Source organism: Pteropus medius, unplaced genomic scaffold (genome assembly GCF_902729225.1).
Source record: "Pteropus medius unplaced genomic scaffold, Ma_sr-lr_union100, whole genome shotgun sequence".
NCBI lineage: Eukaryota > Metazoa > Chordata > Mammalia > Chiroptera > Pteropodidae > Pteropus > Pteropus medius.
This window is the reverse complement of record NW_024344378.1, coordinates 10,865,736-10,886,777: the sequence shown is the minus strand read 5'-3', so window position 1 is coordinate 10,886,777 and position 21,042 is coordinate 10,865,736. Positions and strand designations below refer to the sequence as shown.

The 21,042-nt window shown below is 34.3% G+C and overlaps 1 protein-coding gene across 2 annotated transcripts; it reads right to left on the bottom strand.

Annotated features, from left to right (window-relative positions):
* Positions 1 to 216: 216 nt before the first annotated feature.
* On the bottom strand, positions 217 to 20,991 carry DCLRE1A (DNA cross-link repair 1A). 2 transcript variants are annotated; one of them, XM_039871155.1, is made up of 10 exons: positions 20,909 to 20,991; positions 19,351 to 20,422; positions 15,750 to 17,441; positions 14,159 to 14,292; positions 12,986 to 13,104; positions 10,219 to 10,359; positions 8,613 to 8,758; positions 7,673 to 7,827; positions 2,402 to 2,543; positions 217 to 1,399 (listed from the first exon to the last, which is right to left on the bottom strand). In XM_039871155.1, exons 2-10 carry the CDS (start codon positions 19,823 to 19,825, stop codon positions 1,239 to 1,241), a joined length of 3,165 nt encoding a protein of 1,054 aa, XP_039727089.1. In that variant the 5' UTR covers positions 19,826 to 20,422; positions 20,909 to 20,991; the 3' UTR covers positions 217 to 1,238. The 2 variants fall into 2 exon arrangements, with proteins under 2 accessions (XP_039727089.1, XP_039727090.1); XM_039871156.1 differs by lacking the exon at positions 20,909 to 20,991 and adding an exon at positions 20,585 to 20,727.
* Positions 20,992 to 21,042: the final 51 nt, after the last annotated feature.

Here is a 21,042-nt window from a genome sequence, read left to right as displayed (position 1 = left end):
TCATGAAAAATCTTTTTACTAGTGAAAAATGATAATTCTAGGAAAAATAAAATGACCCTAAATGACTTGACCATTTCCTCTTTGTTATAAATACCAATATCTCTCGAATATATAACATTTTTATACTTATAACTCATAATTTATAACTTATAAAAAGCTTAAGGCACCAAGCCCAAATTAAAATATTTTACATGTGTAAATAAAGTCAACTGAGAACATAGTTTAATTGGATTTATTACCACTGTGCCCCTAAAAGCTTTTCCTCCCCTACATGTGATACTTACAGACCTTACCTCCATACAAAGCAAAATATAAGCTTATGAAAATAAAGTTCATGGAGAATAATATCCTCCTGTGACTGTAATCATTACTGAAAATGAGTTTCCATAAATACATTTATTAAGAAATCCCAAGTTAATTTCATTGCTAGAGGTAATGCAAGAAACATATGAATAAATTCATTATGCTAGCCACTTTCTTATTTAAACTCTATAAAAAAATTTTTAATATGCATTGGCCTAAAATTTTCATTTTTGAATCAGCTATTTAATCTGTATTGGAGAGATCAAGATTCATGAATAAATTATATAATCTCACTTTTTAAAAAAAATACAGCAATCTAAACTTTTAGTTCTTCAGTATCTTGAGTAAAGAGTTCAGATAAACATCATTCATGCAAACTTTCCTCCATCCTTTATTGAGTGATTATCTAGGCTCTCTGAGTCATCTTCTTCAGAGTAAAATGCTGAATTATTTTCATCAAAATTTATAAAATTGCATAAAAAGCACGTTATAAATCCTAAAAACCAAGACACTACATAGCAAACTTAAGATTATTTTTTTATTTAAGTGTACTTATATGAAAGTTTTATCACATAAAAATATCCCCCATATTAAATAATTTCAAAGATACATAATTACTTATATAAGTTTTCAATCTAGTTATCTATTATCGTGAATCTTTTTGGTCCCCGAACCTGCCTTTATTTCCTCTTAAGGCTGGATGCAGAATATAATTGCCCCCATGGGGAGGGGCAAGAATCAAGGATACTAGGGAGACCAGTCTCAGTTATCACTGATGATGCTGAGCACTCAGCACCATGAACACATTATTTAAACGTAAATAAGAAAATAAGCTCAATGCGTGACCTTTGTGAGTTTTTGCACATAAAGTATATTTCATACCATTAAAAATTTAACTACTAACAAATTATACACCTAAGTCCTTCCAGGTAACATCAATAATCAGCTTCCAATTTCCATTCTTTAAAATATTTCTCCATGGTGCTCCTAGATTTCCAGGTGCCAACATTCACGGTAGGTATGATTTTCTGGGGCTTCAGCCACTGAACAAAACGTTTCATTTCTAGGTAGCTGCTGTGTTCACTATAAGGAATTCCTGGAACACACAAAAAAAGATACTGCCTACTAAAAATCGAATTAATTTTTTTTAAATGTACAAGTCCAAAATAAAATAAAGTAGAAAAGGAAAGCAATCCAGAGTATTTTTGTCAAAAACCCCTTGATGCTTTATTTCTGTTTTAAAAAAAAAATGTTATTTTATGGATTAAACATTAAAATATGAAAGCTTTGAACATTAAAAGAATCTATTTTCTTTGTAGACAATAATATGCATTTACATAGATTCTTATTTATAATTAGGCTTTTCTTTTTAAATAATTCTTCCATTTGAACACTTAGCTCAGCTGTGAATTTCAGAAAAATCATGGAAGAAATATGAGTAAATTTTGAAGAACAATAAGCAGGAGACTCTTGATCTCCAGAGCAAGTAAGCCGATTCCAGTTTCCGAGCTTCGCCTACATAAAAAATAAGCAAAAAGAAAAAAATGAAATCCTAAAAATCCCTTGATCTTCCTTACTGAAGATCAAGTACCATGGTGAAAAGAGGGTCCTGTTCTGAGTAAACGAGGGTCTTTAGAGGCTGAAAGTCACCAGACTAGTGACATATCAAAACTGTTTCCATCAGCCATTCATGTAATAAGCCAATTTTTGAGGACAATGGTAAAGCTCCTCCAAGAAATGAAAAATTTCACATGTATAACTCTGGTTGTCATCATTTCTAATCCATTGTCACAGTGTCATCTAAACTTCCAGTACACAGCAGTGCCATCCCTCCCTTCGAGTAGTTCTATAATTTCCTCTACGTATCACTGGTCGCAAATAAATGATCTGTATTAGCCATGTCTATTTACTATGATCATACTCCTTTATATCAGTTCGCAATGAATTAAATAGGTTTAGAGTACACAGAGCAATTTGAAACTCTTGAATTATTAAAGATTCTTTCATGCCTGTTTTCCTCGCATCTTAATTTTCCAGCCCTTCTTAAAAATGTAAAGTAATTACAAACATTAAAAGTGAGAAAATTTAATAGTTATACCATATATTGCAATGTTTCCTTTGGTCTGGGGAATAACATCTGCTATACTCGTTAACTTATTAGAATGTGTCCATCCTGTAGGTCGAAAAGCCAAAATCTGATCATATCTCCCATCACACGTCTTCAAATGACTCTGTAAACCCTGGTAAGTAAAAACAGGATATTGATTTAATGATCAGTGAAGACGGGTTATATGAATAAAACAGAATGATTAAAGATGTTCCATCGGCACAGTCCCAGAGAGTTTCCACTTGGTAAGCATTAGCTTGCAACAATCTAGCTCGTGCTTCCAAATAAATAAAATCACTAGGGGAAAAAAAAAAATCTTTTCCCATTTCCTTATCTAAACTTAAACATGCTTGAGTACATGTTTTAAAAAAAGTAAGATGAGGCAACTTTTAACTTAAGTAATTGTGTATTTAAAAAATTACAATTCGGATAGCTATTAAAAAAAACCTCTCCAAATCCTACTACTACGAGGATGTTAATATTAGAGATACTAGTATGTATCTAACAGGATTCCTATTACAGCTAATATTATTACCATTGGCAAACATTAATCCAAACATATCCCCATACATTACACCAAAAGAGAATTGACAGATGGATAGTAAGAGGGAAATAATTTTATGTACTAGACAAAAGACATACATTTTAAAGATGCATAGCAGTAGTCTCCTCAGGAATTCTTTCCGCCTTTAAATACGAACTAGAAAATATTAAAACTTTTCATGCTGCTACAATTGGAAGCAATGTGCTTCCCTAACAAATCAGGAATAGGATACAGAACTTTCCAAACTAAAGTCATTATAAGTGATGACATTTGATAAAATTCTTAGAAATTCAATAACCAAAGTTCAATCTTTGAAAGATAAAAGAAATCCAATTAAAGATAATAACAGCACAAAGGATATAAAAAAAGTCTAACACTTTGGTCTTAAGCCTACACCCAGAGTTACAAAGCCTTAGTGTAAATTTATAATAAAATTCTAGTTTTATTTTAAATAAAAAACCTGAACTGCACATAGTGTCATCTTGGATTTCCAAGTCTCCTTTTTTTTTTTCCTAAATCATACATTCTCTGAACTATTATCTAAAAGATGCTGGTATCTATTCATCCATCTACCTGTTCACTCATCCAGTAAATATCTGCTCCACTATTAAGGCCAGGTGCTGGTGTCAGAGTGGTAGAGGACAGACACAGCCTTCACCTTCTGGAAGCTTACAGCCTAAGGGACAGACAGTCCAGAAACTCTGCCTTCTGAGTCTTTTTTTTTTTCCCATGGAAACCATCTGCCCTTTCTTAACGTTTTCTAACTCTCATCATCTATTTCTCCATCAGCACCTAGGAGCCTTACAGATTGACCTCTTCACAAAGGACTCATTTTTTAGTATAAATTCCTAAAAATGGAATTGTTGAGTTAAAGGATTAACCCCTAATTTCTACTATTATCCAAGTGGATGAGAGTGCAAATTTCTCTGAATGTCGACATAGAAATTCTACCTTTTAAAAAATGGTAGAATCTGGTAGAAGCCAAATATATCATTGTTGTTTTACTTTTATTTTTGATTACTAGTAAGAGGCTGAACATTTTATTTTTATCAGATATTTATATTTCACTGATGAATAACAATCATTTCTTTGTATCAAACAATGACTTTTTATTAATTTGAAGTCAATACAAGAATACTTAGTCATTTCTTACCAGTCATATTTCTTACCAACTACTGACCTCCCCCTAGCTAACGTAATGCTACTTGCTCAATTACTAATCTTACTCCCCTTGTCCTCACAAATAGGAAACTGAGGTTTACAGCAATTATACATGTAATACCACAACTTTCAATATAGGTATCAAACTTATCCATTCTTACTTGTCTCTGCAAAAACACTCAGGAGAATTAAATGAGAAGTAACTTCTGCTTTTCATGAGACAAATTAGTTAACACAAAAATACCATTAACCTGTGCCACAAACAAAAACATACGGCATTATCACATAAGCCAAACATACAGAAAGATCTGCCAACGGCCACTAGTCATTCATTAACCACACACAACTGGAGAACCACTATCATGGGTAATTTGATTTATTCAGCATAAAGTTCTATGACTTTGTCTCCCTGTTTTTTGGTAACCAGTTTGTGATGAAAACGCTTTTGGTATATGCCACTAGGACTATTTTTTTCAGTATGCAAGTAATCATCTGTAAGATTACTGTCATAATGTTTTACCACATTCAGTGAATCAAGTTTAAATCAGGGTGGTAGTCAACTTTAATATTACATACATAAATTTGAGTTGTTGAACTAAATAGCATGAAAGGTATTACTCATAGGGTTTAAGGCTTTCAAGCATGTCTTAGAAACTCTGGAAACTCTATCAGGTTATATTTTCAAAAAAGTCATTAGCTCTGATGCAACAAAACTATTTTTGGCTGGTAAAAAAAAAGCTTCAAGTACTAGCTAAAATATAGCTTCATGGTAACCAGCAGCTTCTGCTCCATCTGTGTTTTGAAGATAAGAAATCATCAAAAATGTCATTAACATCTGGTTAACTTTATTGGAGGAAGAGGAAGGTCTCCTGAAGGCAATACCAACAACAGATGACAAATACAGAAAAAAACAATGATTTCACATCATTCCTTTTTCAAAAACACTAGCTTCAAAAACAACAACAAAAACACCAAACAGGTTCAAAATGAACATTTCTAAGACGTTAAAACTGATCTGAATTCCTGGATAAAAAATTGTACTTGGGTTTATTATTTGAAGATTTAATTCTTAAGTTTGGATTTGCATATATATGATCTCTAAAAGAAAGTAATGTGTATCAGTACAAACAACCTATAAATTTATATGTTGCAAGGGAATTGTCAGAGAGGAAGAGGAGGCCCTCTTCCTGTTTGAGGCTAATGAATCCCTCTACCTCTATTTCTAGATCCTTCTCAGAAAGTTAACTTCATTAATTGTTCTCCTCTCTCATGTATCTTCGATTTCTCCATATCACTCACAGTGTAAAAACCCTCATCTCTTACAGCTAACAAACTCCCTTTATTGCACCTCCCTCTGGCTGTGAACACATGTGGCTCCTCTTCACAGCCATGCTCTATTGCTGCTTCTCTCCTGTCCCTCACCTTCCATTCGTTCATTCATTCATGTTTTTGTCTTCGAGGCAGACACTTCAGTGGTTTTGGGTATATTCACAAATTTGTATGGCCATCACAACTATCTAATTCTAGGACATTTTCAGCACCCGAAAAAGAAACACCATACCCATCAGCACTCTCCATTCCCTCTTCCTCAAGCCTTGACAACCAGCGATCTACTTACTGCCTCTACAGTTTTACCAATTCTGGACATTTCATATAAATGGAATCATATAAAATACAGCCTTTTGTGACCTGGCTTCTTTCGCTTGGCATAACGTTCTCAAGGTTCATTTATAGAGTAGTATGTTTAGTACTCCATTCGTTTTTATAGCTGAATAATATTTCCATTTTATGGACATGTCACATTTTGTTTGTCATCATTTGATGGCCATTTGAGTTGCTTCTACTTTTTGGCTATTAGAAATGATGCTATTATGAAATTTTTCAATTTTCTTGGCCACATACCTAGGACTGGAATTACTGGTGATATGGTCACTCCATGTCTAACTTTTTAAGAAATTATCAAACTGTTTTACATAGCGGCTACGCCACTTTGCAAGCTTCCAATTTCACCAAGCTTCCAATTTCTCCACGTCCTCACCAACAACTGGCACGCTCTCTCTCTTTTTTTAATATAGCTATCCTAGTAAGTGTGAAGTGCTGTCTCACTGTGGTTTTGATTTGCAGTCCCTGATGGCTAACAATATTGAGCCTCTTTTCATGGGCTTATTGGCCATTTGTGTATGTTCTCACTCATGTGGTCATCTGTATACCTTCTCATCCATTCCTCAGCCCTCTGCCGTCTGGCTTCCTCTAACATCTTTTCACTGAATCGGTTCTTGTACAGGTCACCAAAGATATTCTAATTGTCAAACTGCCATTCTCTCCTCACATGACCTCTCTGCGGCATATGGCATCTTGAAACACTTTGTTAAAAAGCTTTAGTCCTTTCATTTCCATAAAACTGACTCCTCCACTTCCATTGTCCTCCTAAATGGATAATTTATTCAAACAGAACAAACTAAGTAGGAAATAAAACTAACACAAAAATAATACAAATATGTTATAGCTTCCTTGGGACATTTGTGTTTATTTTATGATTAATCAACATCTCATTAGCTCCACACAAATTGGATGCCTCCCAAATTTAAAATAAGTTTGCAAGGCTGGCTAAAACACCAATGGACCAAACTCTGACCTGATTATCCCTCAAATTTCTTACGAATTATATACCCATGAAAATAGGCCATAAAAATTTTACCCTAATCTCATGAAGAAAGGAGTAATTATAGCAGTTAGAATTTCCTTATTCAAGGGATAGATCTCAAATATTTATTTTCTTTATACAATAGAAGTATTATTATTTATAAGATAGATACAGTAATCAGCATCCTAGGCTATTTCAAAAAGTTCCATAAAAATTATTTCACGGATGTCAGAGCAAGAGTGAAAATACATTTTCTGTGTACAGTATATTTTGAATAGTTTTTAATACACGCGTTTGATGTATTCCATTGCTGGGTGTCAAAATGTCAGCAAATGGAATAAATCTTAGTATATAAATAAATCTGATAAATAAGCCCTCTGAATCACAGTGAAGTCACATCTTATATATCTCAATTTATACCTCAGAACTAACACTAGAACTTCCTATTAGGATGTGCCTCAGTATTATATTTAATTCTCACAAGTAAATTTCTAACAGATATCAATATTATAGGGGCTTAATATTAACACAGAATAGATCTGAAGAAAAGTAAGAACTTCTCAGAATTCTCCACTCCTTTCTCCACTCATCCAGGAAGAACTGGAAAACGAGCTTAAGAACAGGTCTGAACGACCAGACAGCTGTATATTTTTCTACTTTTGTTTCTTCCCTTATGTCAGTTCACTAGTTCCTAAACTCCTGGTGGGCATATGAATTATTATAGAGCTGTATCCACAAAAAACTAACATTTTAAATTCCCCTTAAGAAATTTTCTAGGGCAAAGTTTACCATAGGTGATTTTGTTATAAATGAATTCCTCCATGTGAAATGCAGGTAAATGGCACTCTAGTTTACAATCATCAGATCACCTTTTCTAGTTCATCCTCAAAAGACATACCTCTTGAATGCTTACCTTAAAATTAATTTTCATCATTGGAAGAAGGTGAACCAGTGAACTGCACATGTCTGTAGTGATGAGGGAATTAATTTCTGGTATATTGAGGCACTGTAATGTTTTATATTTTTCTTTGGACATGCCCACTTTAGAACCTAAAACATCAGCAATGGCTGTAGGCAAAGGAAAAGGTTAAAAATAGTAAAATTACAGCTTATAAGAAAAATAATAAAATTACAACTTAAATTTTAAAATAAAGATTTACCAAATAAAAAGAAATTTAAAACATTTACATTGTCATAATATCACAAAAAGGCTGAATAATTTTGTTAGTTGACTGTGTAATAAATTGTGGGAAAACCAAGGAATTTATTTTTTAAAACCTAGTATTTAAAAACTGCAAAATACGTATAGAAAGGGGTAGAAGGATGGAAGAAACCAAATTTAGAGGAGTTAAAACCCTGGCTTCATCATTACATATCTTAATGTTTGGCATCATGTGACCATAGTTAAGAAGAAATGGAAAATACTGTACAAAATAACACAAAACTATCTAGACAAACTATAGCTAACATATCCAAAAATCATTTAGGAACAAAAATGAAAAGTATTCTCTAAGAATTGATGGTTTTCATCAAAGAATGCAGTAATATAACTATGCACTAGTCATCTTTCAAAGTTTATTTAAATACTAATGTAGCGTGGGCATTTGCTCTATAAACATTTTGTAGGTATAAAGGCTGCCATAAACACACTTACCAAATGCTTCCATTAGGTTAAGCCTTTCAAAGTGTAAATGAATCAGACTGTATCAAATTTTCCTTCAACTTCGAAGGTAATATTGAATCATTTCAGGAAATAAATATCAAGTACAAGAATAGAGACTGACAGGGCTTTATGCAAAAAGAAGCTGATCTTTATAATATATTAATGTAAATTAGATACAGCTAACACCCACCTAGGAAGACTTTCTCTTTTCCAATAGAATAAGTGCCACAGACAACAAGAGTCCGTGGGTTTAGAGTTACAGCCTCAAAGGCAGTGTTGACGGCAAACTGGATCACCTCTTGCTGAGACGGAAAGGAGTATTCTGGGCTACAATATCTGTAATATGGAAATGTGGTACTTTTTAAAAAGAGCAACAAGAAAGCCATAGCATTAAATTAGATGCTATTTTAGAAAATAAGCTTTAGCAATATTACACATAACAGCAGTATAATATACTTACACCACTGCAAGTTATCTCATTGCCTATGATTAAAATATTTACCAGTTATTGATAATTTATGATGGAAGTATGCATTTTCAGTATACTTTTTTTCACTGTTTCTTTTATCACCTTTGAATAAAAAAAACCTGCCTTTTTTTCTTCAAGTATATTTCTAGCCAGCCAACTCTTTTAGCTGTGAATTATAAACCTCAATATCTTTTTTTAATTTTTTAAATCATTATCAAATAAAATACTATTAATAGGAATTATTTTTGAACTAAAGTCTAATATAGTAAAGAAAATTATTAAAATAATGAAACAAAACATGAATTTAGTGTAGTTTTAAGTCAGTTAACATTCGCATAGTTGTTCTCTTCTTAGGAGATATAGAAATATATATAGCATTACAGGAATATAACAAATCCAGTTGGGTCTACTTCAAAACAATAACACCCAATGAAAAACTAACCCTATATATAGAGACAACTTTATATATATTTGAAATGAAAATTAAGTGTTTTATCACTAAAAAAGTCATAAAGTACAAACACCAAAGAAATATTTTCCCAATTTTCAAAATTGTTTTGCTGGTCAGCCATCAGAATAGAGAAACGATTTTGTCCTTTCTCTTATAAAAACCCAAAGAAATTCAGAATTGTATACAGAATAGTACTAAGTAACAAGAAAAGGTTTTTTTTTTAAAGAAAGAAAACTTATTTTCTTAATGTATCTAGTATTTAATATGTACATACAAAATGGAAAAATTAGCTAGTGTTAGCAAATTGGATGTGAAAAGACCATCTTTTACTAAAACATGCCATACAAACACACTTCTCCTTGAAACAGGCTGAAATAGGTAACATAATTTGTAACAAATTGCTGAGGTACTTTAATAATAAAAAAATTTTGGTTTATACCATTATGTTTATAGCACTTAGTAAGTCAAAGTTGTCACTTATGAATTACCTTTTTGAGAAAAGCGCAAACTCTGAATACTCTGAAATAGAATCGTATTTTGGCCTCAGTTTTCAGTTATACTTAATAGTTACAGATACCTTGAAAGGATAACCTTAAAAAGGTGATTTCCTAAAATCTGACCCCCAAATTTTCCTCCTTGTTTCAATAATAGGATTCTCAAACCATGTTTTCAAAAGGAAATTCAAAAAAAAAAATGAGCTATAGTCAGTTAAGACATGTAATCCCAACTTCGTCCTTAAGAAAATGTGTTTTTTTTTCAAACAGCATCCCTCTGATAAATAGCCTTGATTAGCTAAGCAAATGTTCCAATTATTCATAATACACAGGGCAAATGTTGTCATGAGAAAAAGCAGCACACAAAGAAAGCCTCTCTTACGTGGTATCTAGGTAAAGCGTGTGGACTTTCTGGCCAGCAAGAAGAGAACGTTCCATGGTGGGATCTGCTCGGAAGTCTCCCGTGTGTAATGTGACATTACCATTAGGAAGATAAAAAAGGATCATGACGGCACCTGGACAGCTGAACACAAACATGTCAAAAATATTCTTAACACAGGCAAAGCAACGAAAGGAAGAGTACTTATTTCAATATCAAGTTAGTACACTTTATTAGCTGATCACAATGACAAAGCATTATACTATAGAAAATCTAGCACTTTAAGGAAATTTACATCATAAAAATTGGTGTGCTGGGATTAATTCAGTAGCCCTGGGTTGCTCAAACAGCACACATTCCCAGGAAAGGCCTGTCTTTAAGACTAGCTCTTGGGAGATGAGTTCTGAGTGCTTGGAATATTCCGCTCATAAGAGTGCATTTTGCATGCCTGAGGCACTGGGCCATGTGTTACTAGTGTCATCAGGCAGTTTATGCTAACAATGTGATCTGTAGCGATTGCTTGTTTTTGCTGTAAGGAACTGGAGTCTAAGCAGCTTGAGGTCAGTCACGTGGTATTCCATGCATCCTTGACTGGTCCTCAATAAAAACCCTGAACAAGGCTCCAGTGAGCTTCCCTGATTGGCAACACTTCACGTGTTGTTACATGTTGTTGCTGAGAAAATTAAGCACGTCTGTGCCACTCCACTAGAAGAGGACACCTGGAAACTGTGCCTAGTTTCTCCCGGGTTCATTCCCATTTGCTTTTTCCCTTTGCTCATTTTAATCTGTAATAAGCTGTAACCACAAGTTTAACAGCTTTGCTGAGTCCCGTGAGTCCTCCTAGTGAACCACTGAGTTTAAAGATGGTCTTGGAGACCCCTGACACAATGGGGTTTGGAAATTACTGCCAAAGTACAAGGAACTTTAATTTTGAATTTTAAGAAAACACAAGAAATAATTACATTTGTAATAAAAACTGTCCCCTTACCTCCCTGTCCCCAAACTTCAGACCCTAATGATTTTACTGGGAAATTCTATCACACATTTTAGGAAGAAATAATACCAATACCACATGACATCTTTCAGAAAATAGAGAAGGGCCGGTATTACCCTGAAATCAAAACTAGACAAAAGCAATATAAAAAATACAGACCAATACCCATCATGAAAAGGCATAAAATTCCTTAACAAAATATTAGCATATCAAATCCAACAAATTTTTAAAAAAAGAGTAATAACATGAAGACTGAGTGGGGTTTATCACAGCAATGCAAGGCTGGCTTAACATTAAAAAAGTCTATCATTGCAATTTACCATGTTAACATTATAAAGGAGAAAAATTATATAATCATCTCAATAGATACACTGAAAGCTTTTCTCCTTAAGATCAGGAGCAAGGCAGTATGTCTGCTCTCACCACTCCTACTCAACATTGTACTAAAGGTGTAAGCCTGTACAATAAAGGAGAGAGAAAAAAAATATCCCAAATGGAAAGTAAAAAGTAAAACAAAATTGTCTTTATTCACAGGTGACGTGATCGTACATGTAGAAAAATTTTCAAGAATATACAAAAAACCTACAACTAATGAGCAAGTCTGGCAAGATCTCAGGATACGAAGTCAATAAACTAAAATCAATGGTACATCGAGAGTTCAGTGGATAAACCAACTGTAGTGTGTCCTTTACAAGAGATACTACTCGGTAATAAAAAGGAATACACTACTAATATACACAATGCATGAACGACTCTCAGAAACATGATAAGTAACAGAAACTGGACATAAAAGAGCAGATATTCTATGATTTCGTTTAGATGAATCCCTAAGAAAGACAAATCTAATCCATAGTGCTAAGAAATAGATCAGTGTTTTCCTGGGCCAGAGGACTGACTGAAAGAACACAGGAACATTTTGGAAAATGTTTCTATATTTTTATCATGGCAGGAATTACACGGGTGTGCACTTTTGTCAAAACACAGCAAACATTTAAAATGGGTCATTTATGTAAATTATACCTGAATAAAGTCGACCAAAAAAAAAAAAAAAAAAATCAGAACGTGAGTTGTCCTAACCAGTGATTAAAAAAAGAAACAGCAGCAAAGTTAGCAGACGATAACTTCAAGGCAAACTGAAGAAAGATACTGGCCTAGATTTTAGGAATCCTAGATTTGTCTTAATTTGAATTCTCGAAGCATCTATGATTTCTAAGGTACATGAGGCTACCAGTCTATGAAAAGTAAAAAGCATAGTTGAAAGTTGCATTTTTGCAATGTGAATACTGATAGTACCTTAAATTTTTTAAAAAATGAGGGAAAGAGGAAAACCTGCATTTCCAAGAAAAAAATCTTCCAAGTCTTTAGTATCAAAGACTGAAGAATTACTTAAAGGGAAAAAGAAAATCCTCTGATATCTTAATGAAGTACAAGCTGCTAATTTATATGTGACATTAAAGGAAATGGTAAAAGGTTATCTCTTAAAAACAGCAGTAATATGTTAACGTATCTTTTTCTTTTTAAGGAGTCTCAGGTCAAGCATAGTAATTTAAATTGGATTAAAAAAATGGGTTCGATAACAGAAGATCTCTACATTTACACTCTGATTCTGTAATTGGGTATACTATTTTTTTTTTCAAAAGGAGAAACATGTTTAACTCAAGTTTTAGGAAATATCAAGCCTATTCCAAGAAAAAAGTTCTTAAATAACCATGCTAACGTGTTTTCCTTTTGAATATTTAAAAAATAGGCTATTATTAAAATAACTTTAATACTTACTGATTGGCATCAAGCAAAACAACTTTGACACCATTCACTACACATTCAGTGTCCACTGGCAATGAATGGATATATTGTTCTTGCACATGAAGTTTGCTCTTCAACAAATTGCCAGTTATCTGCAAAACAGGACGTGCTTATCTTTGATCCAGCAAAATACTAAATATTTTATTTCCTATCTAGTTTAGAACCTAAGCATCTTAATCATCTCCCTGCTCTCCCACTTAATATTCAATGTAAACCCTCCAGAGTGCCAGGAAAAACTTCCTAAAATGACTGTCACGATTCTGCTTAAACACTGTCACCAGCTCTTACTCACCTATGAAAAGTCTATCCCTGGCATGACAAACAGTTCATGATCTGACCCCTGCAGGTTTACCTACTGTTATTTCCTATGTCTTGTTTAGCCATTCTGAAATATTTGAAGTGGCTGCGATGGTTCTATTTCCCAGATGTCTGTGCCTTTATAACAAACTCTACTGTCTACTTGGAATGTTCTCCTCTCTTTCATCTGCCTGGTTCTGATATCAGACAGAGCTGTATTCAAATTCTGGCTCTGCCATTACTAGCTCCATGAGTTGCGGCATGTCACTTAACCTTTCCAAGCCTCAGTTGTTTGTAAAAAGGATAATTCAAGAATGCTGTGAAGATTTAATCAAATTCTAGCCAAAGCCCTTAGTGGTAGGCATTGAAATGTTCCCCTTTCAATAATCAGTTCACACTGTCTCATCATGAAGCCTTCTCTAACCTGACCTGGGATAGCGTAAAGCATTCCTTTCTCTCCCTTCTGGGCATTCTGTTCACTTTCCTATTACAATACTGATCCCATCCTGGTATTATTTATGAATGTGTTCCCTAAAGGCTGTAAGCTCCTTAGGTATTTTGCCTTGAATATTTTTTTACACACTCAATAAATGATTATTAAATGAAACTTAGGTTTTTTTTAGTACATTGTGAACTAGTTTATTGTTTCCATATAACAAAGCATATATTAAAAAAAACTATTGTAACAACTGACAATAACACATTTTAGAATCTCAATGTGGAATCTGTTTTCTCATACGTCGTCTAGTAGAATGACAGATCTTATACTTTTAATGATTCTTTTTTAATCAAATTGCTTAGAAATTCATTGCATTCTATAAATTCAGAATTTGAAATACTAAAACTTACCTCACTACAATAAACTGGAAATGTGAAGTTTTTAGACAATCCAGCATAATGATCAGAATGAAAATGTGTGAGAAAATAGGCTGTACAACCTTCAACCAACCCATACTGAAAGGCATCAACTGTAAAGCTAGTTCCTGCAATGAAAACACCAACACAGCTGTTTGAGCAATAGCTAACAAAGTAAAAGATATCCAATTTGATGATAAATACTTAACCCTCTAACATCTTCACATTTCACCGCTAATTTAACTTTATAATTTAAAACTTATACTACGTTAATTCAGCAAAAGGTGATACTAGAGATGAAAATGAGTCTTGTCAGTTTCTACTAAATATCCCAGTATAGGCTTATTAAAAATGAATAACTATACAAAAAAGTCAAAATGCGAAGGTACAAAACGATTATATCTTTGTTTTATTTTGAATATGATTTCTTTGGATATTTTCCCGATACTTACTGGACCCCAAAATTCCTTTACTTCTGCAAAACAGCAAAGGAGAATGCTAACTTCTAAAAAGTGAATTCTCAGTGGGGTGATAGTGATATGCTTCTAAGGGGATAAAAAGGATTGAAGACTCAAAATATCTTACATATTACAATAGTTTGTGGCCCTCCAAAGGGCCACAGTACAGTAACAGATAAACAGTATATCAGTATTTCATTGCTGGGGGTGGCGGGATGGAGGAGAGAGAGGGAGGCAAGAAAAAAAATGCCTAAAAAACAATACCTAGAGAAGTAATAGTAATAATAAGGTTGAGCTATTCAAAAATGTATTCATGAAATATCCAAGTGTGCTGACTGTGACATGCAAGTAAAAGGCAAACCTTCGCAATTCTATTCAGATTTATCAACACATGGCATACCAATTCACTGAAAACACAGAAATTCAATCGGAACAATTATGAAAAACAAAACTAGTAGTATAATGTACATAAGTGCTTTCTCTAAATATTTTGAACAAATTATAGCTGTAGAACAGCAATAAAACACTCTTAAAAATCCTTCTGCAACCAAATGTATTTTGGCAGTTTTATTTTATATTCTTTTCAGAAGTTATTGGTTTAACAATAAAATTAATTTCACCACAGATTTTTCTACTAACTCATCTGTAAATGCACGAGAAACCACTGTGAAAAGCCTGAAAAACTAAGTTATTCTATGGTTTTAAAATGTCTGGCATTTATGACCTGTACAACCTGTGGCATTTTCCTTCTTTGAAGCTATTTAGTTCTTTGCATTTCTCTTAAGTGCTTAGAGACTGTCTTTTATTTGTTACTTACAGAGAGCCCTTCCTCTTTCTGTATTAAGCTGATCTTTACTAGTCTGTCAAATCTGTAATAGTTACATAAATAGTATAGTATCTTCCTTCCATATAGAATATATTTAATAAAATTTTACTGAATGGAGGGAAAACGATTAAATACATACACACACACACACACACAAAATCTATGTTACAAGTCGATGAAGTATAAAAACAAAGGAAACAAAAAATTGTTTCATGTACAAACATACAACATGGGCAACGAATGTGAAATTCAAAAAAGTTCATTCTCTGTACATACATTAAGCATTGATATTTCAGCTTACCAGGTATTTTCTTATAGAATGGACATGTCCTTTTTCTCAATTCTCCTGCATTAGATGACTCTGGGATTTTCATGTTGCCTCTGTGCAGCCCGCCAGAAGCTGATTTTATGAAGACTTTCTCTTTACTTAAACGGACTCTTCCAGCTTCTGTCCTGTTACTGAGGTGATCTGTCTTCTGTGTTTCTTCCTGTAGTGAATCTGACTTTTTACGTCTCTTTCTTTGCCACTGTAACCTTTTACTAGGAAGTTCCATAGATTGCCAATTCTCATGTAAACTCTTTGCATCAAGTTCTAAATCACTTAGAGATTTTTCTGCTTTTCTCTTGCGCTGCCGGGACCTCCTTTCCTTAGGACTTACGACTGGATTTAAGTCCATCCCTTCTAATGCACTTTCCCTCATCGATTTCTCTTCTTTTCTTTTGGGTGGTAGACCAAAATACACACCTATATCCATTTGCTTCATTACCTTGGTAGAAGGTTGTGTTACATTACACTTAGGACCAGATGGCAACATTTTCAAAGACTTTGCAGCAGTAGGTGTGCTAGAAAATGTTTCTGCATTTAAAACCATAGCTTTACTGTCTAGCATACCATCTAATGGCTTTCTGCAAGAACATACTAAGCTGGTACTGTTCTTAGCACTGAAGTTCTTACTTGATAATTCTCTAACTTTACTTTGGGTTGGATGGAAAGAATGACACCCTCCTCCCTGGCTTTCAAAAGATTTTGACAGTTCACTTTCAATTAACGGAAGAGAAATTTGATTATAAACAGCTGATTCTTCAGTTACCTGTTTCTGTTTATTTGACAGAGATAAGTGAAATTCTGGCTCATCAGCTTTTGCTTTAGTGGCTTGATAACTAGAAGCAAGCTCCCCTGCTAATGCAGGTGGAAACAATAAAAAATTATCATCGGTATTTGCTAGATCATGATGCAAAATAATACCCTCATTTTGGAAAATAAGTTGAGACGGATCATTTAGAGTTTTGTTTTTATACAATTCTTCATTGTATTTATCTTGAGTTAAGAAGCTATTCACTTTGGGGCAGCTCTTCTCCTGGTCCTTCAGTAAGGGACCATGGAATTTTTTAAACAAACTACAGCTGTTGTCATCTTCCTCTAGGCTGCCATCTTTAGAGTTTTCTGTAAAAAATAGTTCAGGTTGTGAATCATCCAGCTTTCCATTTATATCGTAAGTTTCGTCATCACTTTGAAGTGGAGAATAGGAGATATCACAGTCGCTAAAATCATTCTTTGGCAATGGCAAATTTATGTGTTCTGAATTGTTTTGGCTATCTAATTCTTCAGCAAGAGGCAAACCAATTCCTACCAGTTTGTTATTATTTACACATTGCACAAATTGTGGAGCTTGTTGGGATGTTTGGATATTTGTTGAAAAGGAAATTGTTTTATTGCTTTCAGTTGGAGACTGAGATTTTCTCAGACACTGTGTCATCATCAAGGGATCAGTTGAAACATGTTTTAAGTTCTCAGTTTGTTTCTGATTCAGAGACCATCTTTCCTCAAGGTTACAAAGAAGGCCTGACTTAGTCTCACTATAACTACCAACTAACCCATGTGATGGACTGCTAACAGGACTATTACTAGCCCTGCTTTGAGCAAGCAGGAGGTGAGTGTATCTCTTGTAATGAGAAGGAATTGTTGAGGTACACAGAAGACCATCAGGACACTCTGAAAATTTTAATAAAGAAAAAGTATTATAGGATCAAACACAGACTAAGTTTTGACTGCATCAGCACTATACATTAACACATAAGCGGATAGTCATCAGCCCTACTTTGAGGCCTTAGGACAATAGCTATCTTTACACAAATCAAAAGGTCAGCATAAAATAACAGTAATCTAGTATGGTTTTTCAAGGTGCTAGTTATTATTTTTCAATCAAATACTCTTAAATTTCTTTTCAAATAATATTTTCTCAAAAAAATGTTTAAGACTAACACCTTTTTTTTCCCCCCTAAGTAACTCTCACAACTATGAGGTCCTTCAAAATCCACGTCATGCTTGCACACATACTACAAACCGACACCATCAGTTTCACTAGTTCACTATCGCTCAGACAATAAAGAATAAAGCAGACTGGTATGCTTCTCAAAGAACTATAGTTCTACCCCAATTTTTACCTTATCAAGCAACACAGATTATGACAATTGTAGTACCGAACTGGATTCCATTATTTAATATTCACACTGAATACAATAACAATAATAATCTTAATTATATCTGTTCATACCCTGGCCAGTTTAGAGTCTGTTCTAAGATGTGAAATTCAATTTGCTAAATGTTAATAATAAGGTTTTAAGAATCTGGAAACCAAATCCCATCATATCATCATCGTTGAGAAATATTCTGTAAACCATCTTGGCATATTCCCTTGTATGTTCATTTTCAAGTTTATAAGAAAATGATCCCCCCCACCCCCCGCCAAAAAAAAGATGTTACATTAAATTAGAAGACTACATTGCTTAAAACTTAAAATCACGTCATAAAAGTATGTTATAGAGTTCAATTCAAGAAGAGTCCATCTGAGATTCTATTCAAGAGTATAGTCAGAAAAAAAAAAAAAGCAAAGAAAAATCTCTGATGTGGCTTTATCTATAAGACATTTCACCCTGAGGTGTTGACCATGGGACTCCAAATTCTATTTCTGGTTTTTAAGCCACTTAAAAGCAAATTACTAGCATTTGATGAAGCTTTCACTTGTTACACTTCTATAGAAAGGTTAATGCCAAATTTTAAAATAAGGTTTTTTTGCATCTTCAAGCAGACCTTTAAAATGATAACTAGGTTAATAATAAAATGTCTTCTGAGTCATATTTAACATGAAAGCCATACTTAGTATTATTTTTATTTTACTGAATTTTAATTCTTTGAGATTTAAAAATCTATTTATGGTATATGTAAGTTTAGAATACACAAATCATCATGATCCATTCTCTGCATACTCCAAGTTGGATTTTTTACATTTTTAACATGACATTTATTATATATTTTAAAAGATAAAAAACACGGCATTACTTTTGTTACAGACTGGCACATTTTTATTAAAATCTTAATAATCTAAGATTCTTTCTCAATACCTCCTACTGTGCATTAGTATGATGAATCTAACATAACCACATTTAGAGGACTGGACTATGTTCATAAGTCTCTAACTCCATTTCAAAAAAGAAAACAAAATGAGCAAGTTGTTTAACTTTCAAGAACCCACATCTATAAAATGTCAATACCACCTACCCTGTGCAGTCTTTGTGACAGTCAAGTAAGTAAACAGAGCGAAAGTATCTAGGATGGTATGTGCTCAATTAACATTTATGAAAAATAACAGATGTTTGGAGACTTTCATGAAATAAAATGCATTTAAACTGTTTTCAAGTTTGCGACATTCTTTACAATTATACCATCAACTTATCTTTTTATCCTTCTCAAGGGTAAATGCATTCCTTGTTTGCCCCAGGGTCATTTATACTTACAGTGTCTCATCTCTTTGGTTTATTGGCGTATTGCTTGTTTCACTGGACTGATACGTCCCGCCTAATGCAGGTCTATTTAAAGACCACTATCTTTTTCGTAATCTTACCTGTTTCAGAGACTGGTGGAGAATCCAAACACTCAAAAACATGCCATCGAGGTGTTTGACCTAGCAATGAGGAAAAAGGCATCTGGCAGTTTGGACAGTACCCATCATAAACTGGACGTATCTTTGGAGATACTTTTTTGTTTCTGGGAGTCCTACAGTGCTTTCCTGGAGTGCCTTGGGACTGCTGGATACCATCTTCACAACTAGAATTCTGACTAGAAGCTACAGAAGGCTGACTACCTGTTTCTCTAAGACATATTTCGGGGTCCTTCGCCTTCTCTTCAGCTTCCACAATTCTTTTATTTCTGTTTCGTTTTGACCGTTTTTTCCCATCTATTGCTTTTTCAACAGATTTTGGAATATTCTCAGAGCAATTGTTTGGATGTATTGGTTTTAGTCTTCTTTTGGATTTGTATTCCCAAATGTCTTCTTCAGAAAAAGTATCTTCTAACATGGCAAAAATGATTTTTATCATTTAAGCACTAATCTTAATTAGAGAGTCCATTTCTCATAACAAAAATTTTTAATGGAATTATTTTGCTGACAAAAAGTAACGAAAATCTCACTAATCTGATGGGACTCTAAAGTGCTGGTAATAAATATACTGGCAAACTACAAACCTTATACCTGCTGTTCCATTTACACCACAATTAAAATTATGAGAACCTACCCAGGGGTAGCATCTAAGAAGTTTTCTATTGTGGCTACTATTTCATCCAGGTATCTTGGCCTTTTCCAGAATATGATTCATAAGAATCATTTATACTTTGAAAATTAAGCTCTAAAGGGACTTTTAGAACGAGCTTTGTAAAATTGTTATAAAGCTCCTATCGGTTCAACTGGACATGGTTCAAGTAACTCACAAATCCATCGGTCCCTGGGCAACTGACTCAGCAGGTACAAACACTGAATGGCTACCATAGTTTGCTAATTAACATTTGTCATTCCATAATCAAATAAGTGTGTGTTTCGTAATAAACGTTAATTGCCCTTATCAATGCCTCGTAGATATTCAACAAACTTCAGTTTCCTGGGTACTCCACCATCTTGCTTCGGCAGCAACGAACAAACACTGCACAATAAACAAATAAAACTGAAATATGTGAAGTCGTGCCTGCACTGAGGCCAGCCACACTCTTAACTCTAGCCCTCCCTCCACCAGCCCGATGCCTCCAGGGGCTCTACCTTCACCTTGGACCCAGGAGGGTGCAAAGTAAAGTGAGCGGGGCCTTACCATCTCCAGGGCAGGGAGCGAAGGAACTGCTAGCACAGCCCGCTCCATAAAAGCAATCACGGCCTTTCCCTCCTGGTGACAGAGGCGCGCCCTCAGGGATCCCCGCCCCACCCCACCACCATCCCCCTCCCCCAGCAGCTCCAGCTGCGTCCGCTCCCCTTCGCACCCCCTCCCCCCTGTTCGGCTGACAGTCTATTCGCGCCCGCACTTTCAGTACTGCAGAGCTACGAAATATTGCTTTTGTGTGTAAGCCAAAACCATCTACCGATCCCTCTCAACTTTTAATAAAAAACCCCTCCCCAGAGGATATCCCAGCTCCATTACCTTTCCTGTCTTGGCGGGAACTGCTTCCCCGCCGCCAATGCTGTGTCGAATCGGCTGGTCCCGGTCTAAGAGTCGGACTTTAAAAAAAATGAAAAAATTGAGCCCCCCCTTTTTTTTGTCCCATGGATTCATTT

Excerpts from the sequence above, each read along its gene's own strand:
- DCLRE1A (XM_039871155.1), bottom strand. The coding sequence starts at position 19,825 with ATGATAAAAATCATTTTTGCCATGTTAGAAGATACTTTTTCTGAAGAA. Across the intron at positions 13,105-14,158 it reads TTCCAGTTTATTGTAGTGAG|ATAACTGGCAATTTGTTGAA; the intron begins GTAAGTTTTAGT and ends CCTGTTTTGCAG. Across the intron at positions 1,400-2,401 it reads AGGAAACATTGCAATATATG|GAATTCCTTATAGTGAACAC; the intron begins GTATAACTATTA and ends TGTGTGTTCCAG.